Raw genomic sequence first — 21,561 nt, 5'->3', positions numbered from 1 at the left:
CAGCCACAGGTTTTCACCCCGGGCTTGATTTTGACCTACTAAAACGCTCTAAAATCGATCCTAACGTTCGTAGATACATTAATAACATGTAATCCAAGCTCAAAACGTCAAGATTGAATCCAAAATCGCTAAAACGATAAAACCGCTCGGTAACCTTAAACTTTAACTCAATATTACATCAAATCCATTCAAACAAATGGCGAAACGACGTGCTTACCGTGATTACCCATCGAAATACAATCAAATCGTGCTAAGGAACGTCAAAAACGGACGAGAAACGAAGATTTAGCGATGGAACGAAGAAATTGACGATGATGAGATGAAATGAAAGTTTGGTTTCTGGATGATTCTTAAGGAATCATAATCCTTATATATATGGCTAATTTAAACTTTGGTCCTTGAACTCTTTAAAAGTTACAATTTAGTTCAAAACATATCCACGTCTAAATTTTAAACGGTCTCTGATCGATATAAAACTTTAACCGTAAATACTATAAAAATGTCGCGGACTTTGGCGAAATAATTTCTATCACGTGATTTATATTTTATTTTATATTAATTTTCTAAGCTTTTCTTTAAATCCTGCTAATACTGCTTAATAAAAATTATTCTAAATAATATTATTAAATTAAATCCATCTTAATTCAATTTATCGGAACTTACGACACGTGGCACGATTTAATTATTTTAAAATGTTCGGGATATTATAGTCTAACAAGTCCGAGTGTGATTCCTTCTGATTAGAACGTGATTTTACATCCATCTCGCAAGTTCTATGTGTTATTCTACGTTGTGTTCGTCGTTGGAGTGTTGATGGCATATCATAATTCGGTCCTTACCTTTTTCCTTGGGATTAATCTCTATATTATCTTGTTATAAATCATTCTTAGGTAACGTTTTCTTATCCTTTTGATTCATGGATTCATTGTTGTGTGATTTTGCGTAGAATTGTATATTCTAAGGTTTCGGTGGATTGAATCTATGAAAATGAGATGCCATGTTATTGCTACTGATGTATATGATATGTATGATTGGTTAAATGTTTATGATCTGAGCTATTTGGATATAACAACACCTTTGCATGTAATCGATTGTTTTAGGCGTTATTGCGTAATATGGTGAATTCATGATTTATGAGCGTTGTAATTGCATGAATGTATTGATATGATGTACCTACTGATGTAACATGTTTAATAAGATGTTTATATTGTTTGTGATTAGTGGTTACATGATTAGATTCTATAAATGCATGATTTTCACTTGTTTGACATGTTTAGACAATTTCTAGCGAATTTGCGTTTAGCAATTCTTTTAACAACTTTAGCATGTGTTTTGATCTGATATAACTTGATATTTATTGTTTATATGAGATATTCTACTGATCTATATGAGTTTGGAATGTTGATTCATGTTGGTGTTAATTTCAAAAATAGCTAGTTTCACGCTAAAAGGTAATGTTTGCTAATTTGATGTTTTATGGTGACTTAGGATCTGATTTGATTTCTTATTATTTGATACCGAATGCAATATTCTGATATAAGGTGTTTTGGACTGGTGATGCATGTTTTGATCCGTTTTGGGTTTAGTGCTACGATTGTTTATTTGACTTGTTTTTGTGAAAGGCATGTTTATTGATTTCAAATGTTTTGCTATGGCATGTATCATATGTGGTCAATATACATGCCAGGACCGTTGTATGTTGGTTATTGGCCTATTTAAATGTGTTTTTCTTTTGGGGACTTTTATCAAACACTTTATGGGCATGTTACCATACTTGGGTTTCTAAGTTGAATTTGAGTTCCTTTGTTTTTGAAATTGAGTTTATAAGTTATTCAAATGTTTCCAGTATTTAATGTTATTTTTTTACTTTGGTTGGATGTTTGGTTTGGGTTTTGGGTCGCCAAATTTATGAGTATAGGCTTGGCAGTTGTGGTAACTCGGCTAGCTCATCACTTTGGTTTCAACTTGGTTTTGTGATTTAAACTAAGTTAATTGAAATGATTTTTCGGGTTATGTTTTCAAAGTGGGAACTTAACTTGATGTGGCTATTGTATGAATTTTGTTATGTTTTAGTATGTATGATTACCCTTTTTATTTGTATATGTTTCGGCTTGTCAGTCATTTGTGTTAGTCCTTTGTGTTGTCTAGTACTCCTTAGAGTTAGGGATTGATTTTGATTTTAACTTATACTTTGTTTCTTAGACTCGTCGACTGCTCGTGCTTCAGAGTTTAACTAGATTTTGTTGCTTGCCAGGCTGTTTGGGGGATTCGCAAGCAGTGAGTTTATATTATTAGTTGTAGAATATTAATTTGTGTTGTAATGGGCACGTTCCAATTTATTTTGGGTTTATCTGAACTTAGAATCAACCCCGGTTCAAATCAGTGAATCCATACCGACGAGACGAAGAACTTCCATGTTCTAACTGAGTCCTGATTCCGATCACCTCTACAGCCAAATCACATCGAGTGCTAGACACTCCAACCTACAAGGTTTAAAAGTATCTCTAACCTTGTATGTATATCAGCTGCCTTATGTGTATGCTTGAAATGTTTAAAAGCTTTCCAAAAGCATGTCCAATCCAAATATTAACAGGCTAAAGGACTCAACCACATAAAGTAGTAATCAAATGTAATCAAATCCAGCAAATAATTGTCATTAAAATATAATTCAAAGGCTGTATAGGCATTCAAGACGGCTTAATCAAATTAACCTCACTTAGACATCTAGTTTTAGGCTTTGTGCATGTAAAATGATCCAGACCAGTCAATATCTGTTGTTTGATAGACATTTCAGGGTTAGATGTATATGTAGGAGTACTTACTACTTGCCTCACATGCCAGTCCAGATAGAGTCATGTTCGCGTCTTAGAGCATCTCCACTCTAGTGCTAAATTTACATCACAAATCACAATGCTATAACTTAGCATTTAGCATAAAAAAAAACATCTTCATTCCACTTCTATTCATATGCTAAATTCGACATATGCAAACTTTGTGCTAAATTTGTTAGAAAGTTTAGCATAGTTCAAATTCTAATACATCTAAGTATTAGTTTGCCATCAATAATGATAATCATTTATAAAATTACAAATTTAGCATTTTGAAATGGAGTGACATTCAATAATATGTGTTATATTTAACATTTTACTTTTAATTATTTTAAAAATAGCATAAGAAATAGAAAATACAATGAAGATGCTTCTACATAATTTAATGTTTTTTTTTATTGCTTTAATACATGTTTACTTCCTAGTATATTATCCTATGAATTATATGAATGTCGAGATGAGAAATAATCGGATATGTCCTGTAAATAAAAATATAACAGATGAGCCAATTATATGAGTTTTGGTTAAATGTCCACGAAGTGTACGATAATCTTACCCATAAGCGAGAAGTTATTTAGTCGATAGAAAAGGTATTTCCTAGATGAGCTAGGTGGCGACTCAATTTTTCAAAACTTGTTAGATCCGAAGTCACTCATAAGTCTGGGCTAGCGGCCCCCGAACCCTGCTCCGCTCACAATGATCTCTTAGTATCCAAAGAAAGCTCATATTGTAAAAGGAATGATTGCAGAATCATTTCCGAAAGTTGTAATAATTTGTTCATTTTTGCGGCTAATTGATCTTGTATTCTTTCCAATATAACTTGGATAACTGATCCTGAATATTACTGAACTTTCATTCTATTTATTTCAGTTACCAAACTTTAATTTTTTTATAGTTCTTTATTTTTTTTGGAAAAACTACTTAGGTGGTGGTCAAAATTTATTTATTTTTACATGAAAACCTATAGTGCATGCATAATTTAACCTAAATAATTCCTTGCAAAACGAGTTTATGTATGTCTAATAAATTTTCAAGATAAAACTAGCAAAATTCGGCTAACACGTGTTAAAATCCGGCTGCCATCTACGCATCTTTGGCTGAAGAAACTCATTTGAAAATAAAATAAAATTCAGTAATAAAAATAAATAATTAAAATTTTATAATTGAAATGAAAAAAATAAAAATTACCCTCTTAATTAATTACTCAATGTAATCACTACGGATTTGGCTTAAATAGATGTATATCTTAGGAAAAAAAATACTACATAAAATTTACTTAAACTATATAAAAACAAAAAGTAATAATTTATTTCTAGGTCTTTAAACTATATCTGTTTTGTTCATCCGGTTTTTGTCCTTATCTGGCCCTTCAACTTTGCATAAAAATCATTTTCAAGTTCTTGAAAGATAAAAACGACGTTATTTCGTTATTTTAAAAAATATAATTTGCTACCTTAAACGGCGTTGTTTTTGTCAATTAAGAACTTAAAAATGATTTTTTGCTAAGTTGAAGGAACTAGATAAGAACAAAAAATAATTTAAGATCCGGATGAACAAAACAGGTATAGTTTAAGGATCTGAACATGGGTGATTCCAAATAAAAAAGTACATATGAGAATGGGCTTAATTATTTTAAAACACCCCACGTTGAACTTTTTTTTCGTTTATACCCCGATGTAGGAAAATTTTCAATTGTACCCTATTTCGGGATTTTCGTTTTCACCTATACCCTAAAGCATTAAATTGATCTTTTTTCATCTAAAAAAAAGTTAAAATAGTCCTTCATTTCTAACCTATATTCTAATTAGACGTAAATATTATTAATTTTACAAAACACCGTCTCTTTTTAAAAAATTCAACTAATAATAATTACTTATATAAAAATTTAAAAAACTCCCGACCAAACCGCCGCCGTCCTCCTTCCACGGAAAGAGGAGCCGCCGTCCTCCTTCCATGGAAGGAGGAGCAGCGTGTTCCTCCATGGAAGGAGGAACACTGTTCCTCCAAAATGGAGGAATAACGTGTTCCTCCAATCTGTTCCTTAAAAATGGAGAAACAGATTGCTGTTCCTCCTTCCATGGAGGAACATGAAGGAGGAGCTGGACGGCGGCGGCTCCGGCGAATTTGGGGGAAGGAGCCCAAAAATCAACAAAAAAAGTTAATTTTTTGATTTAAATTTAGCAACGGGTTTTTAAATCGGAGAAGTATGGTGGTAGATTAATTTTTTTTTAATAATTTAATTTTTTAATTAATTATGAGAATTTATTTAAATTTTTTAAAAGTTAAAGGACTTGTTTGTATTTGTTCAAATAAAAAAAAAATGGTAAAATTCTTTTATTTAGTTGTTATTAATGTTTTTATTCTTAAATTATTTTAATCGTCAATTCTACCTTTAGTTGGGGTAGAGGTGAAAACGAAAACCCCAAAATAGAGTATAATTGAAAAATTTTCTACGTTGAGGTATAAACGAAAAAAATATTCAATGCGGGGTGTTTTTAAGTAATTAGGCCCGATCTATGGCATTTAACAATTATTTAACAAAATAGATTCATCATTTAACAAAATAGATATAGTATATTCGTCACGGATGTTATTGGATAGTTCATCTCCCAAATCAACGGGTCATAAAAGATCATGAAATACAACACACCTGATCAACGATCCTGATTTCATTTCATTTTACTGCCGCTTCCCTAAATTGTATGCGGGACCCTCTCCTTCTCCCTCTCTCTCTGCTCCGTATTTTCTCTCTCCCTTCCTCTAAAATATTTTAAAATTATAAATAAACATAAATAAATAAATATATAAATTACCCCTAATTCGATTATCACGATCCTTCAATGCTGGTACGTTTCTATTGCGTTTCGGCTTTGATTTTGTGTTTTGCTGATATTCTGTAACTGGGTTTGTTTCTAATTCCTTTTTAACTTTTTCATGCAATTTTTAATTAAAAACCCTAATTTTTGGGGCTCGAAGTTAGGGTTTTTGGAGTGAGTTGCAGTTTGTATTGAAGTTATTAGGAATTGAATTGAATTGGGCATTTGTGTAATTTTAACATTGTAAGTAACTTCAGTTTATGTTGGAAAGAAAGTTTGAATTTTTATGTTTTTAGTTGCTTAATTGATGCTTTTAAGTTGAATTATCAGTTGGGTAATGGTTTTAGAGAGGCTAATTCTGTGTTTTAGTGGGCGATTTTAGCAATGCCTTGGTCTTTAAGGTTTGTTTGGTTGCTAAGAAAATTGTGGTGAAGTAGAAAAAAGAAGCTCATTTTTTTTGAAAGTTAGGGTTGAGAAGGGAAAGTTACAGTTGAAACTGTTATTTTCACTTCTGGAAATCTGAAAGTGTTGCAGAATTCCAGTTCAATTGACTTAATTTTTCTATTTTGATTGAAAGTTTTTGTGCATAATGTGTTTATAGCCTCTACTATACTTCAAGAAAATAATATAAGTAAACAAAAAGCTTAGTATTGATAAAGCTTCTGGGTGTTGCAGATGTTATGTTGAAATTTTGGTAGTTATTTATGAATTGGTTGAGCTGTCCTTGCGTTGTTCGATTCTGTGCTCGTCTAGTGTCTGGACACTCCGGAACAAGCACTGGTGGAAAGAAACTGTATTATATATGAATCGATTCACTTCAGTGTGAGTGGATGGCTGGAAATATGAGATTTGAATCCAATTCCGCTAGCCCTGAGGAATTAGGTTTCCCAACAAGCTACCAAAATGGCCAGAGGGGACATTATCTTACTGCAACTTTGGATAGGTCTGGAAGCTTCCGGGAAAGCAGCGAAAACAGGGTGCTTGGTTCTGGAGCTAGTACACCACGGCCTCTTGCTTCATTAGATGTGGGTTCGCTTACTCATCATCTGATGTTGGATCCTATAACTATGGGGGATCAAAAATACACTAGGTCTGGTGAGTTAAGGAGGATTTTAGGTATATCTCTCGGCAATGCTACTGAAGAAAATTCTTTCGGAGCTATTCACTTAAAGCCTCCCCCTCCGGTGGCTACAGAAGAACTGAAGCGCTTCAGGGCAAGCGTGTCGGATGCCTCTTTGAAGGCCAGGTAATATAGCTTTTTTTTCTTGTAGAGCTTTGGCCCACCACCGGTTAAGGGTTATGGAGCCTAAAATTAGAATTTATGGGTTTCTGTTATGCGGCTTTGTTGCGCCAAAGGTCAAATCCGTCTGAACGGTCATGTTAAGAAAATTGAATATCTCTGGCAGCCTGTTTCAACCCCCTTTACCGAGATGCTCCCCAGCAGCAGACTCTCTTGTTGGCAGTACTCAGTACCTAGAGTTTAGGTCCACTATTATAAGTTATCGTTGACCACAGCCCGTAGGAATCAAGCTATCTATCTATCTATCTATCTATCTATCTATCTATCTATCTATCTATCTATCTATCTATCTATCTACTCTATCTATCTCTTTTACCTCTGTTTGCATAGGCTCGTGTACAGATTTACATGCAACAATTCCAGGGGCTTTTACTTGTGATCATCTGGTGGTGAAATGTTTTTAATTGGTCTTGTAGGTTCTTTGAAACAGTGACTTATATTTTGTATAGAAGACTTTATTTGCATAATTCTAGGCAACATTTCATCCTCTGTATGCCTGGCAACATGTCATGTCTTTGCTATGTTTATTTTTCTGCTGAAGATGTGAAATGTTTTTTACAGGGTTAGAACAAAACAAGTGAAGGAATCATTGCTAAAGTTAAATAAGTATTGTGAAGTAATGAACTTAAAGAAGCCATATCGTAGTGAGATGATGATGGGCGAAAGATCAAGTGCATCAAACCTTACAAAAATGGGAAATCAGATCCAGCGAAATATTTCTGATCTTGGAACCCAAAGATTAGAGGACCGGACTAAAAATATATTCTTGAATAAGCGGGTTCGCTCTTCAGTAGCAGAGTTACGGGTTTGTCTATGAACATTGTTAATTGTTTGTTTAGATCTGTTCATGGTACTTTATCTTCTATATTTGTGAATGCTCTAATGTTACAATGTTATATCAAGTTAAAACTGTTTGCTCTATGTTGTGTGAGCATTGCAAACAGGTCCTTTGATTCTCCTGTCATTTTCACTTTTTTTCTTTGCCATGCAGCGAAATTGGAGGATTTTAGGAACCAGTGAAATGATTCGTCTCTCTTGAATTTAATCCAATTTGGGATTTAGCTATTTTATTTTCCATTTAAATCTTTTGTGGGCGTATTTTTTTTGTCAAGCGCGTGTTTCCAAAAGTATGATTAAGCATAGTCTTAGACTGCCCAAGACCAAATTCTGTGATCCTGAAATACAATTAGTGACATGGGCCATCCTGGTTCCCAAATTTGCTATTTTGAAGCTCGTAGTTGTTGATGTAGAAGAAAGTCCAGACACGGGACACTCTTAAAGAGATGGAGCTTTTAAAAGCCCAAAGTTATAATAAAACAATACTTCCATGGATGTTTCAATAAGTCTAATCGCATTAAACGGTCTCATTAAGCTAGAAAAAAAAAGGTTCTGCTTGTGCCTGGCTTAAAATTTCAAATCGCTAGAGTATCTTTTTAAGTTAAATTTTAGTGTACACACAGAAACCATTCCTTATGCTACATTATCTGTCAAACTCAATTGGTATATTAATTCACTTTGGGACATACTTGTGGTGCCATACTACTTGGAACTTTGTCCTTTGCATTGAACACCTTTTTTTATTGGGTGATAGTGTCAGTAAAAACTTTACTAATTTTTCTTTTCAATTTTGCCATCTTCTTTTTCATATATTTTTTTCTCTGAAATATTTAGGCTGATGGTCGTAGCAATTCCCTACCAAGGCAGCCACTTATCATGGGGAAAGATAGAGATGTGCTCAGGGATGGCGGTGAAGATTCTGATTTACCTGAAGAAAAAGTTCGAAGAGTGCCTGCTGGAGGGGAAGGGTGGGACAGAAAGATGAAACGAAAACGTTCTGTAGGGTCTGTTTTTGCAAGATCCACAAATAGTGATGGAGAGGCTAAACGGATCATGCATCATAAGTTAAGCAATGAATCTGGTTTGCAGTCTTATGATACACAGGGTTTCAGGTAATTCCTTTATATGTTACATGCCTTTATACTAGATAAATTATGTTCACAAATCTTTACATAAGTTGAATTAGCTGCTATCCAATATTCTTGGTATGTCATTTTGCTAGAAGATTTTGTTTTTAATTGGAGAGAAGCTTCTTTCATCCAGGTAGAGAACATTTTTGTTCTTTCTGTTCATGCTATGAAAAAGGTGGCCGAGTCTTTTGAAGATTTTAATTTACTACTATTTGGCTGAGATTGGATTTCCATTTAAGTGGGATCTTACCATTAAGAGTTATACTGGGCTTAGAACTGAGTCACTCACTCTTATAAGTAATAACAGTTATTTGTTTGTTTCTTTAATGCAAGTGTTGGACTCTTGATTTGCATTTGTAATAGTGGTGCAGGACTTTTGGAGAAAATATTTGATTAGTCAAAGAGGGGAGGGGTTGATGGATCAGGAAAGAGGGAGGAGATTGGTTGGATATTAGTAATGAGAAGATGAAAAATGTTTTGTTGTACACCTAAAATTGTGAACATTCTATATGTTCTTTTGATTGTAAACCGAAAATATCTTCTATTTCATCCTTTACCAGATTCTTTGCTTTTATACATATTATCTACTCAAAACTCAAATAAGCATAATCTATACATATTTTTGGCAATTTAAAGAACTGTGGTGGCTTTGCATCTTGCATGATTCAATGTTATAGTGCTTTTACTGTATTCCTGCTTGTAATTGACTTATTGTAGGCTAGTCTACTACATTTTCTAGGGATTGTGATTCTGTTGCTTTGCACTCATCAGGAAAGATTTTAGACGTTAATTTATTATTCTATGTAAATTGATGCATAATATGTTTCTGAAAGTTTATCTATCTTGCAGCACAGGGTCTCTTAATGGGACTGGTGGCATTAACAAGTTTGATGGAAGTTTTCCACTAGCTGGTTCAAATCAACGTACCATTTTCAAGAATGAACTTGAAAAAGGTTCTTTGACAAGAGACTTCTCCGATGGCATGAATAAGGAAAGACTTCTAGCTAAAGCAAACAATAAGTATGTCTTTGTTCTAGTAAGTCTGTAGGACAATCACCCTAGTATCAGTGCCTAAATACTTGTACTAGCTATCTATATGCTGCAACTCCTACCAACCTTTTCTGGTACTGAATTACTTTACTACAGTTATCACAGTGTTCATTTTAAATTTATACCATGGTAACCATGCTATTCAGGTTAAATCTCAACAATGACAATCACATTGTCGGTCTGACTAAGGGAAAGGCATCGAGAGCACCTCGTACTGGTTCTGTAATGGCAGCAAACTCTTCTCCTAATTTTTCTCGTACAACAGGAACCTATGATGGTTGGGAAGAGATTCCGAACACAAATAAAGTCCATTCATTTGGGGGAACCAATAATCGCAAGCGCTCGATGCCTGCAGAATCATCGTCTCCTCCAATGGCTCAATGGGTTGGTCAGAGGCCTCAAAAATTTTCTCGTACTAGAAGAGCAAATGTGGTGTCTCCTGTCTCAAACCATGATGAAATGCAAATGTCATCAGAAGTGGGACACACTTCTGATTTTGGCACTCGATTAACTTCTGCTGGGAGTAATGGGTCACTTGCGAAGGATTTGGCAAATGGAAATCAACTAGTTAAAGTTAAATATGATAATGTTTCATCTCCAGCCAGATTGTCTGAAAGTGAAGAATCTGGTGCTTGTGCAAATTTTGAGGGCAGACCTAAAGAGAAGGTAATATGTGGTGCTGGAATGACGGAAAGATCTCAAAACCCTAATGTTGGCTCTTCTGTAGTTCTCTTGAAGAAAAGTAAGTTACTGAATAAGGAAAACACTGGTGATGGCTTGCGTAGACAAGGAAGGATTGGTCGAGGTGCATCATCTTCGAGGGCTAGTATTTCACCTGTGAGGGACAAATTGGAGAGCCCCCCTTCTGCTAAACCACTTAGAAGTACAAAGCCTATTCCAGACAAAAATGGAAGGTGGTGGTTGTTTATATTTGAAAATAGGGGCAAGCTATACCTCTTCTTTCTTTGGTTTTATCATCAAAAATAAAAATTGCTATTATTTAATTAGGTTTAGTTGTTGACGTTTAGTCTGTTTCCTGGTTCAGTAAGTCAGGCCGTCCTCCTCTGAAAAGAGTATCAGATCGTAAGTCCTTCACGCGTGTACAAACAGCTAACGGTGGTTCCCCAGATTTCACAGGTATCTCTCAGAATATCTCAAGTCTGTAGTTTTCAGAGAATTAAAGTATGTTATAATTTAAATGATTATAAATGTTTGCTTAAATTGTTATATTATTAATTAAATATGTAGTTTATCTCGTATAAATTAATTATTTATGCTAGAATTAGTTTTCTTAGTTCTACAAATAGTGAGCCTGCAACTACCTGATAAAATATATTGCTCTATGTGCTGGAATGTTAAGCGTATTAGTAATTGGAAGAAAAGGACTTCTTGAACTGTGTCTCTTGCCTGTAAGTTTGAAAATCAATGTCTAGTTCCTTGCTAGTCAAATCTTACCTTGAACTTGGCGTAAAATATAGTCAAGCTGTGCTACTACAAACTAGTTTGATAGCTAAGCTTATCTGGAAATAAAATTGTATAATTTTGTTCTGTGTTGTGGCCAATGTACTTGAAGATTCCATTATTATTTATAGAGATATAATTGGAACACAAATGTACTCTTGCTTGTGCCAAGCCTTGGTTTGATCCCTCAAAAAAATGAAGATAATTAAAGCACTTCTGCAAATGATTATTCATGAAATCTGAAGAAATTGAAAGTGTATTTTAATACTCAGTTGCTCAATAGTCAAATACCATCTTGTTGTACATTGATTGGATTCATAAAAGACCGAAAATTTGCTTCAGATAAGTATGGGAACAGAAAATTTACCATGGGATTTGATTATTTTTCTCTTGGTCCCCTACATTTGTTCGCTATCAAACTTCCAATTGGATTTTCTCATAGGATGACGTGCTTGTAGTGTTCCTAGATATATGTTTTATTATTATGGTTTGTTACTTATTAAGCGGACCATTTTTATACTTTTTTTTATGGAATGAAGGGAAAAGGTGTTAAAAAGGAAATGGGTTAATTACAAATAAAATCATGACCTTTGCACCAAGTTTCAAAAATAACATTATCTTTAAAACGTGTCAATTATAGACACCATCTTTCATTTTTTTTCAATTTCATCATGGGCACATTTTTTGATGAAATTTTGCGGACTTGGACAGCCGATGGGTCTGCCACGTGTCATGCCACGTCAGCAAAAATGCCACTAAAAATCGCCGATGTTATTTTTGAAAAAAAATGAAAGGTGGTGTCTATAATTGACATGTTTCATAGGTTATGTTATTTTTGAAACTTGGCGCAAAGGTCATGATTTTATATATAATTAACCCAAAGGAAATGGAAGTGCAATAATATTCTCAAATAATAATGGTGTTGGCTTAATGATTCCTTTTCTGTTTTATGTGCCAGGTGAATCCGATGATGATCAAGAAGAAATGTTATCAGCTGCAAATTATGCTCGCAATGCTAGCTGTATGCACCTGACACACAGTTCTTTCTATTTTTATTTTTGTTTTTCTATTCTCATTTACGAATTATGCGGGGCAGCTTCTTAGCTTGTTGGTTTTGCAGATCTGTCATGTTCCAGTTCCTTTTGGAAGAAATTAGAGCCAGTTTTTGCTTCTGTATGCATGGAGGATTTATCAAACTTGAAGCAGAAGGTGGTAGCTACAATCTGCTTCTCAAAATATTATATGAATGTACTTTGGACTATGTGAATCCTTTATGTTTCAGTGATAATTTATAGAAACTTCCCTTATCCTTATTCAAATTTTCTATCAGTTGAAACCCGTAGAAGAGCTTCATGAAAACCTACTTGATTTTTCCGGCGATGGCGATAATACTTCGGTAATCTAATCTTTTCCCACTTGGTTCAGAATTTTAGTGACCTTGATATTCTAACTGAACTATACCTTTAATTTGTTTTATTCCTCGGTGTTTTCCTTTTCTCCATTTATCAGGGTAATCTTCTGCATCGAGAAGATTTGAACTCAGAACTTTTTTCTGAAGAATGTGAGAAGAGCTTGCTGGGCCATATTCGGTCAAAAAAGGAGATGGATATGAATTTGGCAGATGAAGGTCTTGATAATGGTTCATTGGCTGGAACCATGGAAAGGGGAAATCAACTTACCCCATTATACCAAAGAGTATTGTCTTCTCTGATTTTGGAAGATGAATATGAAGAATTAGAAGATAACATTGGAGGAAGTAATCTATCTTTTTTAAATGGTAGAGATAGGTCACCTGGTGATACTTGCCTTCCACATGATTTTGATCCTAGAAACAAGGATATTATTAATTTTGATTCTGACTCCTTGTCGGGTTTCCAAAGTCGAAAGCAATCTTCTGCTGATAGTTTTTCCTGTAATGGAAATGTTAATAGTAACGGGATCACTAGAGTTCACTCTCAATTATATAATGGGGATTTCTTTCAAGGAAGTCAGGAATTTATGAACTCTGAGATTTCCATGTTCTCTGAGCATTTGAGAGACAATGATGGGAAGCTAGCTGTACAAGCAAATGCCTCTGGCATTTCTGTGTTAGATAGTCAATATCAGCAGTTATGTTTAGAGGAGAGACTCTTAGTTGAGCTTCAGAGTATTGGGCTATATCCTGAAACAGTGGTAACATATTTATTTGTCCATTTAATTCTGTGTTTTCTTTTCTCTTCAATATCATATTGTATTCAGTAGGGCCGTAGATGTTACTATCTGATTAATGATTCCTCAAAAGGACCGATACCCTTTAATTTTGTAATCTTAAACCAATAGAAGAAGCTTTTACGAAGAAAATCAAAAATAAAGAAAGTGATTGTGCAACATTATCTAGAGGATGTGTTGCCTGTTCCTTTTCCGTGCATGTTTTATTGTCTCCCTCAAAATACACCACAAACAGGAGGGTTGTTCTGCTTGCCAGTTAACCCCAACATTTTTCAAAATAAGCCCTTACATTCGGTAAAATATGAAGATGTTTAGATAATTAAAATAATGCTGTCAATTTATTGGTAGCTTATAGCAGTTTATTTGTCCAAGAAGTTTTTATTGGATAGTCTTGGGCTCCCTATCTGGTGATTTAGAATAATGAGTATTCATTTCTTAATGTATTGTTAAAATAAATATTTCATGCAACTTACATTATGGAATGAGATATTCTTACTGACTCTTACTTTCTTATTCACTATTTTCCCTCATTATTGTGTGTGCATGTGGGTGTCTTTGTGTGCATATAAAAATTATACTTTCGGTCAGTTTCTTCCCGTTATTTGGGTTTTTGACCTTCATATTTGTTTCTTGCTCCAGCCTGATCTTGCAGACGGAGAGGATGAAGCAATTAATCAAGATATCATCAACCTGCAGAAGGGACTATATCAGCAGGTTAGACATCTTAGTTATGACCTTTTTAAGCATACTCAGCATGTTTGTTTGGCATTTTCTTAATTTGAAATCAGCACTTTGTAAAATTTCATATTTGGTTTCTTCCTTCATGCACATATTCAAAACTCAAGGTTTCAAGACTTGTCTGCTTGTGTTAAATTTGAAAGTTATCAACTTATCATGCATATTGTTGATTCTGCAGAATTACGAAAAGAAAGCACATGTGAACAAGATAATTGAAGCAGTCGAAGAAGGCAAGAAAGTGGAAGGAGGGTAAGATAGTATTTCAAGTATCTTCTTATGTGGAGATATTCTCAAAATTGATTTCTTTAAACTGTACTGAATATCAGTATCCCATGGTTCATTTGCAGGACCCTCGAGCAGGTTGCCATGGACAAGCTTGTTGAATTGGCTTATATAAAGCTGCTGGTATTTCATTTAGATGCTCTTTTACCCTTTGTTTTTTCCTCCTATAGGAGGCATATGATCTGAAAGTTATGAAATGAGTCTTTACTCAATTAATGTCTAATAAATTTTCTTCTTGTAGAGTTTTGGTGACTTTTAAGTTCTTTAATGTCTTATAGCACTACGTTCTAATGAATAAACAATGATTTACTTAGATGTTTGTGACCTGTGTTATCTAAGAAGTCAATGGAGTCTATTTCCAGTTGACTTTTCTGGAAAAGCAGGGAACAACAGACTAGTTAACACCTTACCGAGTTGACGATTATACTTCCGATTCACTTAAATTTAAAATCTTGTAGCCAATCTCCGGTGCCAAGACAATTCCTTGGACCACTATTCTAACAACTATGAGTGACACCAAAAACCTCTTTTGGCTATAAAAATTCAATAGATATTCCGTACTTGCTAGATTTCATCCCTTATCTTAGTACATTTTGCAATAATACGAGATCAATTTGTTCTTATATAACTAGGTAACTTTGGAATTGGAGATTTGATAATTTAAGAGGAGATATCATAAATTATGGAATGATGGTAATTTGCAATTTTTCCTATCATGGTTGCTAGCCTATTGTGAACTTGGTCCATCCAAACATTGCATGAGTGAGGCACGAACTGGTTAAGTTGCCAGAAGCACCTTCACTATATTGGTGGGGGATGTGGCCTTGTTTAGAGGGTTTTTTCCTTGTATTTCAAGCTGCTCCGATGTTCCTATTTCATCTCGCATTATTACTTTGAACCAACCAGGATGCTGTTAGTCAATAATATTAATATCTTATTTTACTATCACAGGCTACGAGAGGAAGTTGTGCGTCAAAGTATGGTGTCCCTAAGGTTTCAAAACAAGTTGCCATGGCTTTTATGAAGAGAACTTTATCAAGATGTAGGAAATTCGAAGATGCAGGCAAAAGTTGTTTCAGTGAGCCTCCACTGCGGGACGCCATTTTGGCTGAATCTCCTCGTGAAAATCACACAGGAGCCCTGAATGGCAATTTAAAGTCAAGTATGCATCATGAAACTCCTGAGTCTGAGCATGATCTAGGCGCTTCAGGTTTGGTTTTAGTGTTTTAAGTAATCATATTTGTTTGATGCTTTATTCTTTGATTTGTGTGGATGCTAGAAGGCACTGTTTTGCACTGCGTCATATAAAAGCCCCAACTCCTTGATCTAATTACTGATTAACTCACTTCTTCCTCGAGGCCTTCTTTAAGATTTTTTTTTTCGTTTTTTATTGAATCCCATATGTAATACCTCTATATACTTTGATGCTTGCTGCTCTAAACTTCTTCTCAATGGGTTTGTGTTCATGTAAATACAGGCTCTTTCCTCACAAGAGCAGTGACTGGGGCTCCTAGGCGCTCGCATGACTCTGATTTTGCGAAAAGCAGACCATTATTGAACAGAGGGAAGAAGAAAGAGCTGCTGCTCGACGATGTTGGCACCAAAGCTTCCTTCAGAGCTACACTGCCAGCAGGAACCAAGGGAAAGAGAAGTGAGAGAGAAAGGGAAAATACCACATTTTCTAGAAATCCTGTCAGCAAAGCCGGCCGTCATGTCAAGGGTGATCGTAAAACTAAATTAAAGCCCAAGCAGAAGACGGCTCAGCTTTCAGCTTCAGTAGATGGAATCAGTAAAAAATTCAACAATAAAAAACGAGAAACGGGCCCAAATTCTTATAATTCTCAAAGCAGGGGAACTGCGGATGCTAATGGCTTGCAGGATTTATCTTTAGAACTAGGTATAGCCAGTGATGATATGGACAATCATCAAGATCTGAATAATTTGTTCAACTTTGATGAGGATGGGTTGCCGGATAATGACATGAACTATCAGGACTTTTCGATGGACGGCCTCGAAATACCTATGGATGACCTTTCAGAGATTCTATGAAGAGATATAGTATAGTGTGTATATTTCAATAGATTAAGGTGAGATTATAATGCTGTTGCTTGGGACCAACCTGCTTATATAATTTATGTCCCATGCAAATTTGCTCTTGTAATTATGTTCATTCTTTTTGTATACTTCTCTTGACAAGCTTAAAAGAGAAGAAAGAAATTTTGTTTATGATTTAGACATTTACTGTTGTAACCTCTTACTTTCTATATATAAATAATATATAATTTTTCTTTTTGGTTTCTTTTCTTTAATGCTTCATTGCATGCAACACAAGATTGCATCTATGCGTATGACTCTGCATGGTTCAATCATTTTTATAAAGGATATTCTAATACATTTCAAATCACACTAAATATCATACAGATAATCAGTTTGGTCAATCAAAATTTATAAGTTTATGGATTTAGTGTGTTTGGTTGACATAAATTTAGGCTAAAATTACACAGTTACTAAATTAAGTACATTTTAAGTTGAGCTATATTTAAATATGCATAACGTCATTTGGAAGTTCGTTTTTTCGTTCAATTTGATTAACCGATGGTATAAATGGAACTAAAAGCTGAAATCAAAGTTCTCAACTCATTCACATGCAAACTAATTCTTTATAATCATTTTAACTGAATGAGACTACACCCATACAAATTGATCAAAAGGACAGGACGGGAATGATGCTAAAAAATATTGAATTGCTACTTTTCTTGCACTTGCAAAAATGACGTTGATAGCTCTCCTGTACTGGTTATCTGTTCTGATTTTCCAGGTGATTGGTTCGTTTGCTTGAGTGTAATATTTGCAGCATGTGAAACTTGGATGAGTTGTTCTACAGTTCGTTCAGCAAATCTAACGCTTGGAAGATATAGTCCCATATCGTACTCCGCTTCATCAAATTCTAATTGCCTTATTGTTCTCTTGTAACTTTCAACAGCATTCATTGGATGACCTCTGGCAACAGATGCCTGCAATTCAAGGAAACAAACAGCAATTATTCTCTACGTAAAGAGGGCTATGAATAAAAAGAACTAAACATGGATGCTAAGTAGCATTCGATCCTTGGAAGGCGATCAGTCATGAATAACATTTGCTTGTGAATAAGGTTTTGAATATATGAATGATGACTGTGATGCATAAACTAGGGATGTGCATAAACCGAATCAGCAAACCGATAAGTTCAATTCTGTTTGGTTCGACATTATAAAAAAAAGTTCTGTTTCTCGGTGCATAGTTCGATTTTGGAAGTATAAAAGACAGTCTAAGGAATAAATACCATATGTTTATTTTGCAGCTCAAAAAGCCAAAACCTCCATTGTGTCATGAACTTCCCGTCGATTTTAACAAATATGTTTGTCCAGTTCGTATGATGAAACTCTACTTCGTTCAATCCATTCACCAGTCCACTCCCTCTAGCTTTCACATATGCTTCTTTAAGACACCAATATCTACAGATGAAATAACACTTTGATAATTAACCATCCTTCATTCCTACTCGTACACATTAGTATTTAGCGTTTATAACAATTTAACACTTTAAATCATGCTTATTGAGAAATGTACTTTTTTAAGCCACGCCATTTAATGACCTAATGCGCATTTTGTAAAGGTAAATTCATGTACTGGAAGGAACATTAATCCAACAAAGTGTATCTCAAATGCCAAATCAATTTAAATTTCCGACATCTTTTGAGTTACATCATGAGATTATGTCGCAACTAAAAAGGTTGAATTGATACAGAAGCTGCGGAGAATAACCGAAGCTATCTGACCAAATTACTAGGTGTTTGGTTCTGAGAAATTTAGAGATTCTTAATTAATAATCAATTAAACAAGAAATTGCGAGTGCGGAAATGCAACTGATTATAATGTAAATGTTGCAAGATTCCTATACTCAATTGCAACTCCTCCTACTAAATGTACCACAAATTTAAGTTTTAACAAACTTGGGGCTACTGAATCTAACATATTAGAGTTTCCCCAAGTAAAATTATTTAAAAAAAAATAGTTCAGAAGTCAGAAAGACTCTTGTCATTGTATTATATCAACAAAAGGAAAGCTGAAAGTTCACTTTTAAAGTTGTGAAGGTGCCAATGTACCTGTAAAACTCGGCCAATATTTCATCACTTGTGCCGGCATTGATTATGTTATTCCATTCGAAACTTGAAAAGTATGAAGCAAAGCTTCGAATAAATTCTGTAACTGTCTCGTTGTCAGGTTTGGAACAACAAACAACATCCACTCCCACAATGCATACAGGTTCAGATGCGATTGCTACAAAATCACCATGATGAGATACGTTGAAATTGAAGTTCGGAAATTTTGAGTATACTTCGGAATATTCCTGAAAACCATGGAAAACATTTGCAAATTTATAGTAAACAATTAACTCCAAAAGTTATAGAAAAACAGTGATCACCATTCACATTGTAATCAAGATAAACAGAAGCTATATTTCAGTTCCAAAAAGAATGATTTATAGCACATAAAATAGAAAATGAAAAGAGAGGCAAAATACTAAGACACTGAAATCAAGAGCTAGACAACAACTATCCTCCGTTTAGGAATCCGGATTGTATTTTGCTTGGATGATTTTGTTTTGTTCTTGCTTCGCTCTTAAAGCACTTTGCTTTTGAGTGTTGCTTTGCGGGTTTTGGCGTTCTATAATAATTCCATTCATAAAAAAAACTAATGAATCAAATATTACTAAAAAGAAGCACAAATGAATGTTTAATGTATGCATCAACACAATTCGAAACATCACTACAGAATTAAGACCCCTAACCGGAATTAGAAACAAACAAGTATGGTATCGCCATTAATCCGCTTACTAGATAGGGTTTGCCTTCCCCCGTTTGCTTTATGAGAATTTCATGATATGGAATTCCCAATACTTCATGTATAAGAGCATACTGAAGCAAGCGGCTCATAAGTGCCCGTTTTCGATCATCCATCTTCACAAATCTACCATTGCAAAGATGCTTGAATGTCATACAATCTCAATAAAAACAATTCATAATCAACACTACTTTTCTTTTTCTTTAACTTTTGGTAACGAGGACCGGCTCCCCCTAGTCAAAGTCTAGGGTCACTGTCAAACCTCAGGATGTGGGCCGCCCACAAGCGTCCAAGATCACGGTCAAACCTCAAAATGTGGACCGCCCATATATAAGCCCACATACTTGGCAAATCTAGACTACAGTGGCCAGCAGTTTAATTCCAACCACTGCATATATTAGAAAGGGCATAGCCGGAGTTTGAACCTGTGACCCTTGCGCCAGACCAAACCCGTGCGGGCATTGTTTTTTCTAGGGTGTTAAATAAAATGAAAGGTGATTGCAGGTTAGTTAAATACCTGGAAATGGAGGGGTGATGGTGTTGAGGAAGAAGAGAGAGTGCCAAAGAGAATTCAGAGGGAGATGGGTCCCACTTTCTTATGTCCACTATCCACCTTACTACTCCTTCCTCCATCACAAGAAAGCTTGTAGAGCTTAGCTTATTCATTGCAAATAATGATAGACCAGAAAAGAGCCGGCAAATTTATATTTTTGAGGTTCCGAAATGGTTAAATTCATTATAAAACCCCTATATTTTATCACATTTATTCGCTATGGTAAAAAAAATTTCTTCCGGTTCCTCTATTTACTTTATTATTTTATTTGTTATCCTCTTTTTTTTTTGAGACAATCACAAAAATATCCTAAAAAGGGATGTTATTTTCATGCGGTACTTTTTCCCCTAAGCTTGTTACTTTTCATGTCCAATTTGAACAAAAAATTTCACCAACACGTGATCGCTGACATCAGCGTGTCAGCATGAGCTGGTGCACCAGCCACACGCGCGGGTCAGTGTGTACTTGGAGCTTTCTTTGTGCTGTTACTTTTTAATAGAACAAATATATTGTTATATACTACTTGCTTGATATTTAAATTTCAAAATACTATTATTAATTTTATTTTAAAAATATAAAATATAGAATTTAAAAAATATAAAAATATAAAAATGATACAATTTTTAGACATGGAACTTTATGAATTATTTATCTGATATATTATTGATATAGATCAAACGCCGGTCTAATTCATAATAATATATATCATGAATAATTTATGTATCAGAGATGTATTCATTATATTTAAAAAATGCATATATTATATATAAATTATATATCAACAATATATCCATTTAAGTACATTTAGCAAATGTATATATCATGTATAAATTATGTAAAATCGATGTATCTATTAAGTATATTTTAAAAATGTATATATTGTGTATAAACTATATAGTAAAAAAATATATCTATCATATATAAAATATGTATCAGAGATTTATTAAATATGTACAAAAAAATATATGTAATAAAATTAAAAATAATATTATAAAAATGTATCTATCATGTATAAATTATGTATCAGCGTTGTATCCATTAAGTACATTTAAAAAATATATTTATCATGTTGAATTGTTATATTTTGATAAATATTATGTATCGGACATGTATCAATTATGTATCGAAAATATATCCATAATATAAAATTTTGACAATCATCTATTTACAACATAAATTACAAACCGATAATAAATGTATCAAATATGTATCGAAAATGCATGTGTTATATTATTACAATAAATGTATCTGCCATTTATTTAATATGTATAAAACATTTATGTAATAATACTAATCAAATTAACTACAATTTTCAACATATGAAAACAAATTGATTGAATTAGTCCGTTAATTAAATTAAATCAATAAAAATAAAAGTTGACAATTTAAAACTATTTATTGTGTATAAATTATGTATCAGAGATGTATTAAATATATATCGGAGATGTATCAAATATGTATAAAAATAAATGTA

The 21,561-nt window shown here is 33.9% G+C and overlaps 2 protein-coding genes across 5 annotated transcripts; one reads left to right on the top strand and one right to left on the bottom strand.

Moving 5' to 3' along the window:
• The first annotated feature begins 5,520 nt into the window (after positions 1–5,520).
• Positions 5,521–16,940, top strand: LOC126660137 (uncharacterized). Of its 4 annotated transcripts, none has more exons than XM_050353479.2 (16): positions 5,521–5,674; positions 6,320–6,890; positions 7,506–7,749; positions 8,616–8,893; positions 9,761–9,931; positions 10,108–10,875; positions 11,007–11,098; positions 12,381–12,443; positions 12,543–12,631; positions 12,753–12,818; positions 12,932–13,594; positions 14,270–14,344; positions 14,547–14,617; positions 14,716–14,773; positions 15,602–15,860; positions 16,128–16,940. In XM_050353479.2, the coding sequence occupies exons 2-16, from the start codon at positions 6,475–6,477 to the stop codon at positions 16,697–16,699; spliced, it is 3,885 nt and encodes a 1,294-aa protein (XP_050209436.1). In that variant the 5' UTR covers positions 5,521–5,674; positions 6,320–6,474; the 3' UTR covers positions 16,700–16,940. The 4 variants fall into 4 exon arrangements, with proteins under 4 accessions (XP_050209436.1, XP_050209437.1, XP_050209438.1 ...); XM_050353480.2 differs by having other exon boundaries at positions 5,641–5,732; XM_050353481.2 differs by lacking the exons at positions 5,521–5,674; positions 6,320–6,890 and having other exon boundaries at positions 7,651–7,742.
• A 321-nt stretch (positions 16,941–17,261) lies between these two features.
• LOC126660138 (uncharacterized) lies at positions 17,262–20,234 on the bottom strand. Its single transcript, XM_050353483.1, has 5 exons — positions 20,052–20,234; positions 19,528–19,660; positions 18,796–19,040; positions 17,973–18,144; positions 17,262–17,664 (listed from the first exon to the last, which is right to left on the bottom strand). The coding sequence occupies exons 1-5, from the start codon at positions 20,198–20,200 to the stop codon at positions 17,398–17,400; spliced, it is 966 nt and encodes a 321-aa protein (XP_050209440.1). The 5' UTR covers positions 20,201–20,234; the 3' UTR covers positions 17,262–17,397.
• Positions 20,235–21,561: the final 1,327 nt, after the last annotated feature.

This window comes from Mercurialis annua, linkage group LG8 (assembly GCF_937616625.2).
Source record: "Mercurialis annua linkage group LG8, ddMerAnnu1.2, whole genome shotgun sequence".
Lineage (NCBI taxonomy): Eukaryota > Viridiplantae > Streptophyta > Magnoliopsida > Malpighiales > Euphorbiaceae > Mercurialis > Mercurialis annua.
This window is presented reverse-complemented; position numbering and strand designations above follow the sequence as displayed.